The sequence below is a fragment of the Podarcis erhardii genome, assembly GCF_964252035.2.
Source record: "Podarcis erhardii genome assembly, chromosome: 8".
Classification (NCBI taxonomy): domain Eukaryota; kingdom Metazoa; phylum Chordata; class Lepidosauria; order Squamata; family Lacertidae; genus Podarcis; species Podarcis erhardii.
In genome coordinates this window covers 41,358,898-41,376,948 of record NC_138499.1, presented here as the reverse complement: position 1 = coordinate 41,376,948, position 18,051 = coordinate 41,358,898, and the positions used below count along the sequence as shown (strand labels likewise).

The 18,051-nt window shown below is 41.3% G+C and overlaps 1 protein-coding gene across 2 annotated transcripts; it reads left to right on the top strand.

Moving 5' to 3' along the window:
- The first annotated feature begins 1,184 nt into the window (after positions 1-1,184).
- On the top strand, positions 1,185-6,486 carry PPDPFL (pancreatic progenitor cell differentiation and proliferation factor like). Of its 2 annotated transcripts, none has more exons than XM_081874895.1 (5): positions 1,185-1,507; positions 2,495-2,559; positions 3,429-3,521; positions 3,753-3,852; positions 5,045-6,486. In XM_081874895.1, exons 2-5 carry the CDS (start codon positions 2,505-2,507, stop codon positions 5,055-5,057), a joined length of 261 nt encoding a protein of 86 aa, XP_081731021.1. In that variant the 5' UTR covers positions 1,185-1,507; positions 2,495-2,504; the 3' UTR covers positions 5,058-6,486. The 2 variants fall into 2 exon arrangements, with proteins under 2 accessions (XP_081731021.1, XP_081731020.1); XM_081874894.1 differs by having other exon boundaries at positions 1,192-1,507; positions 2,456-2,559.
- The last annotated feature ends 11,565 nt before the right edge of the window (positions 6,487-18,051 follow it).

Below are 18,051 nucleotides of genomic sequence, written 5' to 3'. Positions count from 1 at the left end.
GTAAAATCAGCTCCATTAGCAAAAGGTTTGGCTCCCATACTTATTATGGTGATGAACAAATGGGAAATTGCCAGCCACTGTTAAGTATATCTTAAGTGTATTAAGTACATAAGAAGAGCCCTGATGGATGAGACCAAAGTGTTGCCTACTCCAAGCAGGACATGAGTGCAATAGCACTCCCTGACTGCTGCTAGAGGCATGCTGCCTTGGATGCTGGAAGTAGAATGTAGCCATCAGGACTAGTAGCCATTGGTAGCTTTATTAGCCACAAACTTTTCTAATGCCCCTTTAACACGATTCACTTAGGTGGCATCACTACATTTGCAGTAGGACATTTCATAATTTTGCTGTTTGAAATAGGGGACCATGAAAGAGAGGACCCTTTTTGTGGTGGTGGTTCCACATCTTTGAAACTCCCTCCCAGTTGAGCTATGGCAGGTGGCTGTACTTAAGGCTTTGGGAAGCATTAAAGACTCAGTCATGTCCATCAACCTTCCTGGTGTTAATTTTTGTTCTGCTTGAAGACAGCTGGAACATTTTTGTGTTGTTGTTATGAGTTTACCAATCTGCCCCCCCCCCACTGGATTTCTTTTGTTTACTTCATAAGATGTATATACCGCTTGATTGCAGAAAACCTCAAAGCCGTTTACAAAAAAGAATAAAACAGTAACATTGGCTGCTCCACAGTGACTACTTTGGAAGGTGGCGGATGTTTTTAAACAGAAAATGGAAGGCCATCTGTCAGGGATGGTTCAGCTGTGATTCCTGCATTGGAGATGACCTTTCTAGTTTCCTTCTAACTCTACATTTCTATGAGTCTATGAAATGCAGCATAAATACACGCCCGGCGCCCTCCGAGCAGAGAGATTTACACCTGGAGTGTTTACAAAGGGCAGCGCTGCCAAGCAGCGCTCTAGAAACGCGGTCTTTTTTATTTGTTTTTAAGTGTGTCCTTCCTATTCGATGGCTAAGCCCGCTGCTGCTTAATCCTCTGGAGGAAAGCGACTATTGCGTCCAAGCTCCGTTTGCCACCCGCCAAAACCCTCCGGGGCCCGAAGCAGCGAGAGGAGCTGCGAAGGCGCGCTCCCCTCAGCCGCCGATGCAAAGGGCGACTGCGGAGCACGCGCTCCTCCCCGGCCAGCCAGAGGCGCAGCACGTGCCCAGGGCGGGCGCCTCATTGTTGTTGTTATTGCTGCTGCTGCTGCTGCTAGGGGATCCGGGGACTTGAGCAGGCCTGGCCCGACCCGGGTTGAAGGAGGACAAGCCGGCAGCGCGCCAAGTGAGTTCGGTTGCGCGCGACGGCCCCCGCTCCCCCCACCCCCGCCGCCTGTCGGGTCAAATTTCAGCTCCGTCGCCGAGGGCTCCTCTATATAAAGCGAGGCGTGAGAGGAGGAGGGCAGTGAAAGCGAGCTTGCTTTCTCAGACTGTAGCGAGATCTGTGTTTCTCTGAAGGGGAAAAAAGAAGCGCGACGTGGCTGCTGATCTCTGCGAAAAAAGAAAGCAACAGGTAATCTAGACTGATCACGTGCATGCCTAGTTTCTCCTTCCCCGCTTGGGATTCCGGGAATGAATGCCCAAACTTTCTGCAGGAATAAAGTGCCTTCTGGAGTTTGCTTTTCGCAACTCATGAGTTGAAGTAGTAATACCCCAAGCGGGTTCCTAGAGATTGCATTTCCTTGACTGGATGTGAGTTTCTATCAGTAGGCAATGCAAGACATGCCTCTCTGCATTATGGCTTTGAGTTGAAGAATCTAACAGGTTGCAAAGCTTTTGCAGTGCTGGTATGTAAATCTTAGTTGGGCTGTTCGCGGAATCTCTAAGCACCTGATCCTAAATAGCAGGTGCACATTCATAGTCAGTGAGTTGTTGCCAACATGGGAAGTAGCTTCTTTACATAAGGTGAGCAATTTGATGATGGATCTGCAGATTCACGCAAGACCCAAGCTGGGGCTCAGAAGCAGAGCACATGTTTCACACATAGAAGGCCCCAAGCTTGGGCATTTTCAGTTACAGTAGGACATGATGTGAACAACTTCTGCCTGAAAGCTGCCAGCTCTAAAGCGAAGCCAGGCAATATTAGGCTGGATGAACAAATAATCCGATTTGGCTTTCTGTATGGCCATCTCTTGACTTTAAAATGCTCCCAATGTAGCCTGAAAAGCATTCATCTGCAAGTGCCTGAGCTCAGTGATAAGGTGCAACATGATCTGAGGGATTTATTTTCATGTAGTGAGCATAAATCTCAGGACTTTGGGCACATGTGGGAAAGATCGACACATTCTTTATCTACAAGAATCTTACCCCTGTCCCTAGGAAACTCAGACCCATAAAGTATAAGGTCTATAATCTTATAGTGCAAGTATGTGATACAGTTCCCAGTACTGTAGAGATCTGATCTCTATGCTGTGGTTTAGCAAATTAACCTACAACTTCCCTATTTTCTTTTGACCTGCAGGTGTCCTTCCATAATTTTTGCCTTTTTGTTACTGGACAGAACCATTGCAATGGCAGCTGTGCCTTCTGCTGGGTGCCTTCTGGCCAAGAACCAGTACTACAGAAGTAAGTTTTCTGCCTTGAAAAGGAGGACTAACATGATCTCAAAACGTTTGTTTCTGTATGGACAGCCACAGTTTTAGTGTGCATACTAGTATGGGTTTCATTATTCATGTTTAGGGCTGGGCTTAGATTTTAAAGCACCACAAGCAAGAGGTATATTTGCTTCACCCCTCCTTTTGCTCAGCTCTGGAATATCTTTAATTGTATTTGTAGCCAATTTCTGCATGCATGATTTATTCCTGTTATCTAACCTATGGCAGGTGCCCCTAACTGGAACATATTGCCCACCAAACTTGATTTCCCCCAGCAGTTTCCTGGACCGCCTGCCCTTAAAACTAGCTCTGTTGATATGACTCTTCCTGAGGGAATCCTTTCGTTTCCCCAAGAAACATTTAATATTGAAATAATCTTTTTAATCTCAGTCTTATTTGAATGTATATGCATTTGAATCATACTAACTTGCTGTCATATGATGCAACCTGATTCCTTGTAATTAACGTTTGCTTACAGAAGTGTAAAAAATTAGCCACTGTTTGAAACAATAGGCACGGATATGTGTTTACTAACCATTTTAAGAGTTGTTTCTTTAAAAGTAATCGAAGGTGGCTTGAACCTTAAACACTGGTCTGTATGATACTGATTCAGTGGCGTAGCGTGGGGGGTGCAGGGGGGGCCGGCCGCACCGGGCGCAACATCTGGGGTTAGGGCAAATCCACGGGTTAGGGGGCGCAAATCCACGGGTTGGGGGCGCAAATCCATGGGTTAGGGGGCGCAAATTACTTGCCTTGCCCCGGGTGCTGACAACCCACGCTACGCCACTGTACTGATTTGATTTCCCCAAATGTAATGTAGGCTCTCTTTTTCACACACAGCACGACTGAATTCTGACTCTAGTGTTTCTTCAAGCAGTTCATCTTGCTGCTCTGAACCCACAAACTCCTTGGACCAGGAAAAAGCACATCATGGTATTTTTACGCTTACTTAAATTATTAGCTAACATCCAGAAAAGTTTAGCATACTTAATGGGAATCATTTGACCCGCCAGACCCAACTGTGCATTTAATTCTAATATGTTTTCAGATAAGACTACAGTATGCTTTGCCTTTTCTGGTATTCTTGCTTCATTAAAATTAATAGCCTTTTTTGTCGCTTTGGTTTTTATTATTCACCAGCTCCATATGTGTATGCTTTTATAGGGTTACCTGACGTGTTTGAAAGATGCTGGTGGATAAAAAGCTTCTTCCACTGTGAGCCAATGCCTCAGAATGTAGGCAGGAAAACATTGTCAGCCAGCAGGTAAGATCTGCTTCACTTCTGGGGGGGACATGATTCATTAGAATTAATATTATTGTGGCTTTATAATCTGACCACTTTTATGTTGAAAGGAGATTTCCAAAGATTGCTCTGATGCTGATTTTTGTTTAAACTTAGAATAGCTCCTCTTGAAATGAGTGGGTCTGGTTTATAAAAAATGGCAAGTATAGGCCAATTTATTTTAGTGGGGTGGGAGGTTATTAAATTGCCCACTGGCTGCCAATATGTTCAGTGATCTTTTGTTAGTGAACCAGACCATAGAACAATGACAACTATCTGAAGGTTGCATACAGGTTTCAGGTGTTTGACATTATCTGTAGCTCCTTGTTAGGCTTTTCAACTACCCACAAGGTTTCTTTTGGTAACAGCATCCTTAGAGCGCAGTCCCAAACTTAATAGGCCTTACTTCTGAGTACACATTCATAGGATTCTGTTGCAAGTATGCTTGTAATAGACGCCCTAAAATGACATTTATTTCATCCCTGTTACTTTATTTAAAACATATCTAATGTGTTACATCAAATAGCTATATACATTCCATTGCTGCAGATCAGCTTCTCCCAAGTTGGTACCAATGGTCTGGGATCATGGGAATTGTATTCCAAAACATTGAAAGGGCCTCAAGTCTGTTCCAGAGGAAATGTGCTTCCTCTGTAACTTAATTTTCCAGGACTTTAGTTTTATATGGACTTTAATATATATACAAATCTGCAGTCAGCTAATAGCCATTTACAATAACATTTTTTTTTACAAGTCAAAACAATATTACAAATCTATTTTAAAAAGCAATAAGACTGGAATCTTTCATTTCCATTCTCCGGTTTTATGGGAAACAGATTTAAAAAAATGTTTTCTGTAGAGCTTAACTTATTATGTATAGAAACAAAAGCACTTCTTTAGTTGTCCAGAGAAATTATATTCTCACAGCTGGTGTGCAAACGTAGTTTCTTTTTCTTTACTGTTTTCGGGGGAGGGGATTTAAAGGAGAATTCCCATTTATGATCTGTATTGTCAAGCGGCAAAGCAAAGTTAAAAACTTGACATTTCCAAGATCATGTACAATTTGAATCTTAGACTAATAGGTTGATCTGCATTTCTGGTTTCTACTCAAACTTGTCAGTAACTCTTTATAGCAATCTTTGATAAAAGGTCTATTAATTTATTTTTTTGACAGTGCTAACAGCTGACTTGGACTCCTACAATGATGTTGCATCCACAGACTCACTTCTTGAAAGACTTGAGGTCTTCCAGGTGGCTGCATTCAGTTGTGTGAAGAAAACAAACTGCTTGAAACTTCCGTTGCAGGAAAAATGCAGATTTCCAAGGATTTATCCATAGTTTATTCTTAAGGCAGCCACTGAAGTTTCCATGTCTGCTGCAGAGTTTTTGATACTGAACAGGTGTTTTACATTTTGTAATGACTCTTCTATATCATTGGAAGAATGCAAATGCAAAGACTTGTTAGGCTGGAGTGTCTGCTAATTATCCAGCCTTTCCTTTGCAAAATTGAAAAGCTCTTGCAGACTGTCTGGGGCAAAATGATTCAAGGTTATTTTGTCTTCAAGCACACTCTGTCTTCTTAGCCTTAAGGGACTTGATCCAGACAGTTGCAATTAGTTCCTACTGGTTTCAATGGGACAAGTAGTTATGACAAATTTGCCCCTTGGACTTCATTAGGACCTAAATTCAGCTAACTTAATCTCAGTCTGTCCCAAGGTTTAAATTTAGATTGTTAGCTCACTTCACACTTAAATTATGTTTAGACAAAATTTGTTCGAAAATGCCAAATGTAGATGTTAAGTTTTAGAAGAAATCTAGTAAAAGCTTCTTCATTTATGGAAGATTTCATCAAATAAATGAATTGTATTTGCCAAACCTAAACATATTGCATGGGAGTAAGTCCTGCTTATTTAATTGGAACTCAGTTCAACACCAGTGTTACTAGAATCTCTTATTCCCACATCAGCTATGTAGAGTGCAATTTACACCACATCTAGATGATATATGCCTTAATGTAAGTAAATAATGTAAGGAGCTGAACCAAAGTACTTGATTTTTCATTGACACTTTGATTGTTCATTGATTCTTTCTGGTAGGTCAGATTTCCACTTTCACCAACTCTAAAGAGTATGTATACAGTCTCATCAGATGAAGAGATGGGATTGCTATATGATGCAAATTTAAATATCAATGTCTTCATGCTGCAACATTTTCATTTGGCATCTTTTATTTTCCTCAAACTTTAAAAATGCTGAAATACTTATCTACAGAAATTTCTGTGACACCATGTGTGTGTGCTCACCATGCTTGTTTTGCTCTTACACTACTTACCATGCCAGGCATGTGATGCTTTTAAAAAACTAAATCTACTGAAAGAAAATTGATGAGTGTAGGGTAAGTAAATGGCAAAAAGGAGTAAGGCAGAATGTAAAGGAAAAAATGTCTGTTCTAATCTGGACTCACTTTGTTAGAGTTTATTCATCTTTGTACATGTAAAAAGATTTTGTATGGTATTGTCACAGATTTTGTATAGTATTTGTCAGAGCCATGTCTTAATGTACAGAATTAACTGGGTTTTTTTACTAAGTTTTATATTAATAAAGCTTCATAAATATATATGCCTTGTGATAATGAAAACTAGAAGTAAATATGTAAATAGTAAATATGCGCCTGGAATGTTGGACCAACTTAGGGGCAATCAGAACAACAACAAAAAATGATTAGTAGGTTAAGCAATCTACCTTGCCCCAACTCTCTGCTAAAAATGCTCCATCCCAAAGATGATTTCTTAAAAAAGAAAAAAGTCATCTGTCAGGGCTTCTCTACATGCTTTGGATCCTATTGTTTGTCCTTACCTTACAATCTTAATTATGGGTTTGCCATTTTTAATTGCTCATTGGCATTTCCAACAACTGATTATTAATGAGTCAGATCAGGGTTTTGTTTTTGTTTTTCAGCGGTTAACAATCACTGAGAGTATTGGATCATAGGAAGTTCTACCTTACACCAAGTCAGATGGTTGGTCTATCAACCTCAGTATTTTCTGTACTGACCAGCAGTGGCTCTCCAGATTTTCAGACTGGATTTTCTGCCAGTGCACCGTGAAGATGCTGGGGACTGAACTTTGGCTGCTTTACCACTGAGCTATGGTTGTGCTCCTTACATGATACAAAGTACAACCACAATCAAAACATTCTGTTCTACTCACTTATCCACTGGAACATTATAGGTGTCATAAAGATTTAATATGATCTTTATCCAGACCATAAAAAAGCTTGTCACATAAAGGGACAGTTGATGTTCTGATCAATAATGCAGTTGACAGAAAGTAGGGCACCACAAATGTAAAAGAATAAAAGGTTATGGGAGAGTATGTTAAAACAAGCCAGTTCTGTGGCCAAAATCTAATTTATTATAAAGTAATAAACAAGCCACTTCTGAATTCATTGCAAGTGCCCAAAGAAAGACCAGCAGGGGACTGATGAAAGAAATACTGTATAAATAACTGGAGACTGTTGCCCCAACTCACTCTGCTTGCCAGCTCCCCCCTTCTTTCACACCTGACCAGCCTGTCCTTCCTTTATACTTGAATAAACACCCATTTTTCACATCTCACTGACCATCACCTCCTAGCCTGCCCCAAGCCTGGAAGCTAATTGTAGCTGCATTTAACGAGGGAGGGGGGAAGCACTTCACAGGGTGGTTTGTGAAGTGCTCCAAATCCTCAGTTAAAACAGCTCACCTGTGCTGCCTGCCACTCTGTCATCATGCGGAAGCTGGTGTGGCTACACACTGCAACGTGACAACAACCTTACATTTTTATGTGTATAGGGAGAAAAGGCTGTGACATGTACTACTGCTGGACAATTTCATATCAATACTGCTTTTTGACCAAGGAATTTAACTGTGTATAGAGGTTGACTAAGTAAAAAGAGTCTGTTTGATCAGTCCAGCCAGCATCCTCTTCTCACTAAACAGCAGGCATGTGTCAAGTAGCTTTGCAAGGGAGCTATATTATATTAACCATATTAATACCTTTATGATGTTGTTGTTGTTTAGTCGTTTAGTTGTGTCCGACTCTTTGTGACCCCATGGACTGGAGCACGCCAGGCACTCCTGTCTTCCACTGCCTCCCGCAGTTTGTCAAACTCATGTTCGTAGCTTTGAGAACACTGTCCAGCCATCTCGCCCTCTGTCGTCCCCTTCTCCTTGTGCCCTCAATCTTTCCTAACATCAGGGTCTTTTCCAGGGAGTCTTCTATTCTCATGAGGTGGCCAAAGTATTGGAGCCTCAGCTTTAGGATCTGTGCTTCCAGTGAGCACTCAGGGCTGATTTCCTTAAGAATGGATAGGTTTGATCTTTATGTTACTAACACCTTAATGGAGTCTGCATTCAGTAATCAAGGCTCAATGGACAAGAGAGCCATGAAACTTGATGACTAATTCGAGGGAAATCACTATACGTTGGCCTAATCAATCTCACAAGGTGATTGTAAATAAGAAGAAACATCCCTATGTACATCATCCTGGAGAAAGGATAGAAAAACCCATGAAAATAAGTCAGTAGCAATTCATTTATTTTACAGATCTCTATCCTACCATTAAAAAAACCCAACAACTTTCTCACAAGGTGGCAATCAAACGAAGTAGCAATAGTTTAGGTTTATCCTTCCTCAAGCTTACGGGCTGATAAAGGCCACAAATAACATTTTCATTTCAGACCTATTTGTGATATTGTAGACAAGGTCAAGCTATCTTCTTTGGGGAACGTGTGAAGTGAAAAATGTTCTACAACATGGATTTGTAAAGTGCAGCTTACTGTGTATGTAAATTGCTAGGCACAGACAATCACCAGAACAGCTCAAGTCTATGGATATGCTTGAGCTGCAGTATTTGCACAGCTACAGCTAAAGCGCCGTTTTCCTAGTGCTAACAAGGCTGGTCCTGCTCACTCCTCCCTCTGCCATGCAAGCCTCCATCCCTTCTGAGCAGTTGTGTTGAAAGTCCACAGTCACACTCCATAGGTTGATGTTATGTAGCTCTGGGCTTATGCACTGAGCAACACAGGCCAAGCTTTGCTAGGGTTGGGGCAACCACTTTTGGAATACATTTTTTAAAGGTTCAATGAATTGAAGAAATCAAGCTTTAGGTATTTGTAAATTAGACTATAGCTGTTGGGTATGGGAAACTTGGATCATTAGTTTGTCGTTTTTTTCTGTCTTCTGTTCCCCACATATCCACATCAGTTTGCAATTTTTTTTAAAGTCATCATGATAATTGAGCAGCATTTTAGTGCACATTTATTCTAATATACATATTTTTGCAAAGCCATTTCACCTGTTACATGGTTTTGTATGGGTTTTTTTTTACTAGAAGATGAGTTTATATGACAATTTACTCAAGTACATGTATTTTTGTACTCATTAATTGACTGCACTGAAAAATTCAGAGAAGTGTGAATTTCAAATGATGCTGTGTTTTGGCTGGTGTATTGTTCCATAAAATGTGAATTATGTAGGTGTGCTTTTAAATGCAAGCTGAATTGAATTTCTCCCCCATTCCTATTGGCTACTTAAAGTAATCTCTACTCAGTCCAAGTAGCTTCATGAACTGATGCTTTTCTGAGGACCAATAGCTATTACTCTGATTATTCCCCATGGGACTTATCATTGTGGAAGCAGCCTGAGTGACTACGTCCTCCTTCTAACTTAATTTTGTGTAATACTTACACTACAAGCATGAAGTGTCTGAAGAAGGAATACAGTGGTACCTCAGGTTAAGTACTTAATTTGTTCCGGAAGTCCGTACTTAACCTGAAACTGTTCTTAACCTGAAGCACCACTTTAGCTAATGGGGCCTCCTGCTGCCACCGCGCCGCCAGAGCATGATTTCTGTTCTCATCCTGAAGCAAAGTTCTCAACCTGAAGCACTATTTCTGGGTTAGCGGAGTCTGTAACCTGAAGCATATGTAACCTGAGGTACCACTGTATTCACAAAAAGAAATGGGAACATATATTCAGTTTAAACTATTAAATGCATTTATTTCATTGTTCTTTTTCCAAAACCCAGGGACATAAATTTTATATATTTTAGATGAGATAAACAGCTGAAACACGAATGCTTGAGCTGTTGTTTCAATGGATTTCCCTAGGTTGTGTTTGCCCCCTCCTATAATAAAATAATAATAGAGACATTGCTTACTCAATACTATTCATTTGGGAAGTCAAATGCCTTCAGCAGCCTCACTTCAAAATTTCTTTGGAAAAAAAAGAGTGTGCAGCACAGCATTTTATCATCTCCACCAGGACTAACATCGTTTGGAAAATATTTAAAGGACTGGTATTTCAGAAAATTGCTTGCTGTTGTTTTGTAAATGACATGTCTTATCCACCTAAGTTTTCATGTGTTCCAGCATCTCTCATTTTAGAATGTAATCAGATGAGGCTAAACATAATCAAGCTGGCATATAAAAGTGAAGAGCATTTGCCCCTCCCAAATGCCAAATGCATTTACGTTCCAAAGACTCAGTGTAGACGATGCCCAAAACCCAGAATTAGAATGAAACCAATTAACCTTCTTAATATCTTTTCCAAAGTCTTTTCCTAGGAACCACTGGAATGATCTCTGTTATTACTTTGCATTCAGAAGGTCCCAGGAACAATCCCTGTCATTTCCAGGTATGGCTGGGAAATATATCCTGACTGAAATTCTGGACAGCCACTGAAAATCAGTGTTGACAACATTAAGTTAGATGGACCAGCAGCCTGATTCCGTATAAGGCAGCTTCTTATGTATCTCTCTATGTCTATGCCTGAAATATAATTCTTTATAGTTGCAACAGAATCATAGAAAGACTTCAACACCCTTGTAAATATAATTGTTCATAAAGCAAGTTATCAGAAAGATATTCTGAAACCTGTAGGCTCACAAAGAATAGCCATAGCCTTAGAGTACAGCTAGAATGTTTTCAAATGATGGTTTTTGTGAATGATGTCACCCATGGTTTTGCTGATTGTTACTCATTTTGGGACACATTCCACATGGGGACTGTGCCTAAAATCTCAGTTCTGTTTGCTATAAATACAACTGGCCAAAGAAATCTGCATGGGTGGTACAGCAAAAGTGGTGCTAAGCCAGCCAACACCACATCATATCCCTGCACCCTCCTAGTATTTGAAGAGATACTAGTTGCTATGTCTTCCATAAGGCACTTTTGCACTTCTCTTTAGCACAAGCTCTCCTAGGGAAGCCGTTATCTGGATATAGCATAAAAGGTGAGCCCAGCAAGTGACATGTTTGGGTTTTATTTTAAGTGACGTACTGTATGCACCTAACTGTATGTGTAGTCTCTTTCGTGATACCATGATGAGTTCATCATTGCCCATTAACCTGAACTCTGTAGTTTCCCACAGGGCATAATGCCACAAAGTGTTAACATGTTTTTAATGGAAAAATAGGCATTTGTAAACTGGTTTACTGTTTTACAATGGGGCACAGTGGCTGCATTTCTGCACCAAGCTTTGCAGCTTTGTTTCTGGTTCCGGGTTTTTTGCGTTTGTTTTTGGGAGGATGCTACTTTGGCTGCAGTAAAGGTTCTGCTTTTGACCGAACACTCCATCAGCTGATTCCCAGGGACCAATCCTTTTCTACCAGGCCCTATAAAGCTTGGCCCTCAGTCTAAGCAACTTGAAGAGGCATCTGCCTGGCTAAACTCCTGCCACCTTTGGAACATGATATGACACCTGGCCCCTCTGGTTGTCAGCTGCTGCTTTTAGAACTTGACCTCTTTCCAATCTCGAGCTGCAATACCTGCCAGTCTTTACTGCTTCTTACAGAACTGAGTCATTGCCAGTGCTGGACTGTGCTACTCACCTCTGGTCCTTTAGGGCTAGCATGACTCCTCTCTTGAAAACCTGACAGCTCGGAAAACTGCACTGCCCGCCCGCATTAGAACATGAGAGACCCATAGCTAACTTCAAGGCAGATCAATCTAAAATGTTGTGTTGTTTTGGCAGGGAGGCAAATAAAGAGTGAAGGATTTCAGCTACCTTTGCTGTGTCTCTAGCAAAAAATCCTCATTGCTGCCATTTGCAGCAGGAAGGATCTAGTCACAAAAAGTTTGCTTGTGGTCCATGGGGTGCAATTCCAGCAATTTAGAAGAAAGGACACAGCATCCCATTAGAAAGCCTGGTATGCCAGCACTGTTTCTGTAGGGAGACTAAAGCATTGCCTTTCTATATTTAGCCTTTTTGTTTGTTTGTTCTAGAATTTATTTCAAGAATGATAATCAAGAGCATACTGAACTGTTAGCTATAGGGCTTATTCAATGTATTCATTGATAGCATATACAGATCACAGGCGCTGAAACTTAGCCGTTAATTTGACTGAGAGTCTTCCCAGTTGCACCTTTTCATCCCAATAGGTCTGCAAAATTAGTGAATCCAGCAGTGTCTAAAACTTCTGAAACTGAGGGACCAACTGAAGATATGCAGAACTGAATTCTACTTCCTAATAATATTTCCAACACTAAAATTAGACACATTATACATCCCCATGTTTAGAAAAGGATGACATTATAGATAATTTTGTAATAGACTGGAGATGTTTGTTGGTAGGGTGGTTTTTGTGATTGCCTTTTTGTATCTTTATTTTAGATCTTGTTATTTATGTAGAAATTGTTCAGTTTGGTTGTTGTCAGAGCTGCCTCTAGGTCCCAGCTCACAGAGGACCAACGCTAGGCTGTTGTAATGTACAAAAGTCTTTATTAAAGTCCAATATCCATTTCAAAGCCACAGCGTGCAGCACTACGTCTTGCACTCTAGATCGGCGAAGTCCCGTCTGAGTCTCCTCCCCCCTGACACCAGTTTAATATCCTAGCCCTGCTCCACCTCTTGCGCTGCTCTCTCCTCCTCTGGGTCCTTCTGCCGGCTGGGGCATTGCCCTTTCTGGACTCTTCCGACGCTGAGTCGCTTAGCTCCTCCCCTTGCCTCCGGCGGGCTTTAGGACCCGGTTCCCAATCCTCATTCTCTGCTGTCCCGCGCTCCTGTACATTTGAACTTGCCTCTCGCGCCAACCCAGTGACCTTTCTCCTAACCGTCACGCTACTTGTGTCACTGCTTCCCCCTTCCGGGACACTGGCCGGATCTGACCTCCCCCCCGTTGTCCAACTCTCCGATGGAGGCGTGGTCAGCCCTGTCTCGTCTTCTCTCCCTGGTGGGGAATGCCCTGGCCCCGATGCTTGGGACTCTTCCCCCCCCACTCCGCTCTGGTGGGGAAGCTGGTCCTGATTTCCAACTACTGCTCTGGGAGTCCCTGCTGTCCCCTTGCTCCTGGGGTGTTCCCCTTGGGAACCCCCTACCCCTTGCCACTGGCGCCCCCTTCTGTGAATCTTCCGATTCGCTGGAGAGGCTCATGGAGTCCCTCGGACCACTGTCACCTCCTACGCTCCCCTCGGATTCCTCCCCCTCGCTCTCCATCTCCTCTCTTCCCTGTGCCTCTGCTCCTGAACCCCTGACAGTTGTGCATTTTTTATGTTTTATCTATTATTTATGGCTACTTTTGTTATGTTGTAGTCATGTATTTCTTTCATTTTGTAAGCAGCCTTGAGCATGAATTGAACTGTGGAAATGCAGGTAAAATTATGTATGTATGTAATGGTTTGTTCTTCTCTCACCTTCTCTTTCCTCAAAAATTCACTTTTGAACATTACACTAATAATAAAAAAGTGGAATTGCGCTAACAAGTAAGTAGGGTGGGAGTGTTTTTCCCCAAAATAAGAAATAAATGCCAGCTATTCTGCTTGAATATGTAAACTTATCCATTGTTTCACTGGAGCCTCAGATTGATCACAGAAGTCCTGGACATATAAAGATGAAGTGCAGGCGGCTTGTGAGGAAGCTTCTCACTCTTGGCAGTCAGTCTCTAAAAAATATCTACTGCATGCCAAACTCAACATGCCAACTGGTTGGTTTGTGGGGTATGCAAATGGCAGATAGCCATGGCACGTGTATCAGTCACGATTAGTCTAGAATGTCCACGTGACAGAATTTAGAATAGCTTCCTCATGTGCTGGAGGGCATTTGTGTCACCCTCAAGAGGACAAGAGTGAGAATTGTAATTATATATTTCAAATCATTTCACCTGAAGGCTCCAGAACTTCAGAACAAATAATACTTTAAATCGTACTTACTGATACAAATCAAATAACTGGAGGAATTGGATAAAAGCACACACAACTAAATTATTGTTGCTTTAGGTACTGCTGCTTAATTTGCTTTCCCACCCCATCCCTGTCTCTCGGTCAGTCAGGAAAATAAAATAAAATAGGAGCCACTTTAACAATAATATAGATTTAACTATGTGGTTCTCTTCCACTTTCTCTTTTGCCTTAACAATATTTGTATGAGATGTGTTCCAGTCTCCAGCCTGAAAGATGGTCTTTGAGTCAATTGCGAAATATTCCAGTGTTTTGTTAGTACTGTGGCACATTAACTTGTGCTACTGAAATTTATTTCTAATTGGGGGGGAAACATTTCCCCACTTTTGGGAAATCCCACTTTTATTTCATTAGTGCAATGAACTTTTGAGAGAAAAAAGGATGAGAGAAGAATCCCTTACACAATTATCTGTCATTTGATCTTTTTTCTAAACATTGTCAAAGATGTATAATGGGTCCAATTTTAGTAATGGAAATGTTCTCAGGAAGCAGGATTCAGTAATGTGTATCTTCAGTTGACATCTGTGATGATTCTTCATCTCCTTTCCTTTTTTCAGTGAGGCCTAATTAAGGTTTATTTCCTTTGTGGCATCGTAAAGTGTGCTTTCTGCTTAACCTGAGAAGCACAAAGGCTGCTCTATGCTTGCTGTTGCTAGAATGATCTGCCACAGTAAAATTGGAAGTGTTTCACTGAATCACAAACAGCAACATCTTTCCAGAAACGAGAGAGAGAGAGAACTTGACATCTGAAGTGAGAGGAATGCATGTGTCTATGTAGGAAATGCAGACTGCATTTTGAATTTATTTATTATAAACAATTCATTTCCCTTCTTGGAATTCACAGGAAAGCTACATTACTGTGTACATTCTTGCGTATAGTCAAGTAAGCAAAAAAGTTAACATTAGCTGTCTTGAGGTGAAGACTTTAGCATGTGGGTTTTGCACCCTTAAATTTTAGCAACAATTCCTAAAGCAAGCGGAAACATCATTAAGTGGTTCACCAAGACTCTCAGCAATTTTCAAGAGGTCTAAATAAAGAAATAAAGTTTCTAAAGAGAAATAAAGTTTGGGAATCACAGGTCTAGCAGGCTGAGAAAGGCACTTTCTCCCTGTCATTTTTACAAACGTAATATAAATAGCTAATATTTGGAGCTGCCTCAAGACATTTTGATGTCCGAAGCAGACCACCAAATCCTCCCCCCCCCCAGTATGATGGACAACACATCATCCCAAACTCAATTCTTGCCTCCATTCCTCCACCTAATTCCTGCTACCTGAACATAACTTGAACCTTGCAGTATGGATGGGTTGACTCTACTGCCCTCCACAAACCTGTCAGTTGGAGCTGGCATCAAGATGACTTGCATTGCACTTCTCAGTGTACCGAGTTCTTCAGGGAGATTTAATCTGACCCAGCTACCGCAGCAGTTGTGACAGGCATGACTGCACTAAAAATAATGTTTACAACAAAGTGATACCAACAGAGGAGGAAAGGTATCTCCCATTGTCTCAGAACACGGCACAACTGCCAGTAATGACTAGCTGTATACTTATAGGGGCTTAGGAACCAAGAACATACTCAGAAGGTGATGGACTCCCTTCACTGGAGATTTTAAAGCAGAGGTTAGATGGCCATTTGTCATGGATGCTTCTGCTCTTCCTGGATCATATGATTAAGATGGTATCTGTATTTCTCTTGTATACGATGATATAGCCATGCCTGCTCAGGACATGTGTGCCTACAAATGCCTGCAAGCTACTTCTCCATATTCATGGAATAAGCCCTTCTGGAACATTTATGACTGAGGGGTAATTAGCTCAGGGAAGATCTTTCCACTGTGGTTCTGTTTTGCCAGAGGACAGGCTGCTGCCTGTTTGGTAAAGTTGGCTCAGAAAATAGCACTTTTGCTGAAATGCACAGGAGCACAAAGTGAGCAGCTTTGGGCCAAAATCTGGAAAGTGTAGTGTCCCATAAACTATTCAGGGAGTGAAAAAGACAGGACTGGAGCTTCCCCAGAAATTGTGCTTCACTGAGAAAGTAAACAAAATGGTTATTTAATAGTTAATAGTGAAGGATGTCTCAGAGAATGGAGAGGGCCATTGAAAATTGCTGTAGTGGAAGTCAGGCTTGTATATCTGTGGTGCTATTTCCCTCAAGTCTCATATCACAAATGTTACTTACCACAAAACAAAAGGATCTGAAAATAAGTTTATTGGAACCATATCCAGGCACTTAGCTTTATCACAGTGGGGGAGGGGGGAGGAGGGGAGTGTTAGGCATATACATTAAATCCATAAAACTCCCGAAACCTGAGGTAAAGCAAGATGCCTTGGAGGGATATGTGTCTCGTCAAAAGTGAAGAAGGGCAATTCATATGGTTTGTGCCTTTCAACCTGGAAAAATGTTATTCTGCCACATGGCTGCCTATTTATTCTATCTTGTTGCATATTTAAAGAGGAATAGCACATTGATCTCAGTTTAAAACCATAGGTCAGGTTTTAGTATGCATTTGTTTCAGCCTGCTGCAGTTCATTTTAAAAAAAAGCATAGAACTAATGCCCTTCCGAAACATTGCTTTGCAATTAGCTTAATTACAGCAGCTGTGTCAAATGTATGTATGTCTATGAAATTGATTCATAAACCTGTAGCTTGCTTGGGACACTTTTATGCAACAGTGAAAAAGCAGCTTTCACTTTGGTGATAGAAAGTCATGGGTATTCATGGCATCCCTGTTAAAAGTGTATAATTTATGGAAGCAAAAGTAATACTTGTGAGATTTAGTTTCTTACTTTAGTACACAAAGCCTCAATTATTTATTTCCATTATCCACCATTTTAAACTCTTTCTCACCATATATATATATATATATATATATATATAGCCACATAGATAAATATACACACTGAGATTAGGAAATTAAAGAGCTACCAAAGTGCTGCTTGGACACTTTTTCCTGATTGCAATTCGGGAGCTCACAGCAGGAGGAGGAAGAAATGGAATGCACCTTCATGCTGATAAATCATCAGTGATTCGAAGCTTGATGATTCATTTTTTAATCAGCTGAAACCAGGGCTTTAAAAATGCAGCCAATATATGCAAGTATGAGGCACATCAAAGAGCAGCATTAGCAAGGGCTGTTATTTTTCTGGTTCATTCTCAGCTTGCTGAATTCCATTTAATGTAGTGGGGTTCCCCCTCCCCTTTTCAGCATATGCCATGAAGGCTTTTTTTTCTTCTTCTTTACAATAACCCTGCTGACAGTGAGTTATCTAAACTGGGAGCACTTACATAATATCTGCAGAAATGGGAATCCATGCAGAGGCAGCCCAGTGCAGAGGTGTCCGAATTGCTTCTCTCTCTTGGCTGGAGGCACAATGTAGAGAATCTGCAAGGAGGCAGAAGCTTGAGGTAGCAATATTTTTACAAAGCAAAGCAGAATGCCAGATTTCTAATATTATACCATGCCTGGTCTATGCAGGTGTCATTGCTTTTTAATGCTCATTCCTATCAACCCTTGAAGAGGGCTATGAAGCTTGAATACACACCATACTAGGGCCCAGCCTTAGATCATGAAATATACTTGGAATCGAGAGTGGATTTCATGCTCTTTATTCAGCTCATAGTGGTGAGGAGGAATGGAAGTTCCCCCACAATGTCTGCTTTATATACATTATTTACACAATGGGCCCCACGTGATTGGCTAATTCTGGGATGCTCCTGTAGGCCAATCAGGTTGCAGATTCCCTTCCACCTGGAGCTGGATTGGGTGGCTCCTGTGGACCAATCAGACTGCTGCATTCTGAATCCTATTGTTCTAGGACCAATCAGACTGTTGCATTCTGAATCCTATTGTTCTAGGACCAATCAGATTGCTGCATTTTGGATCCTATTCAACTCAGTACATAACAGATCAGTAGGTTGCTGGTTCAAGATCAGGAATGTCTATTCCCTCAGGCTTTGTTGCG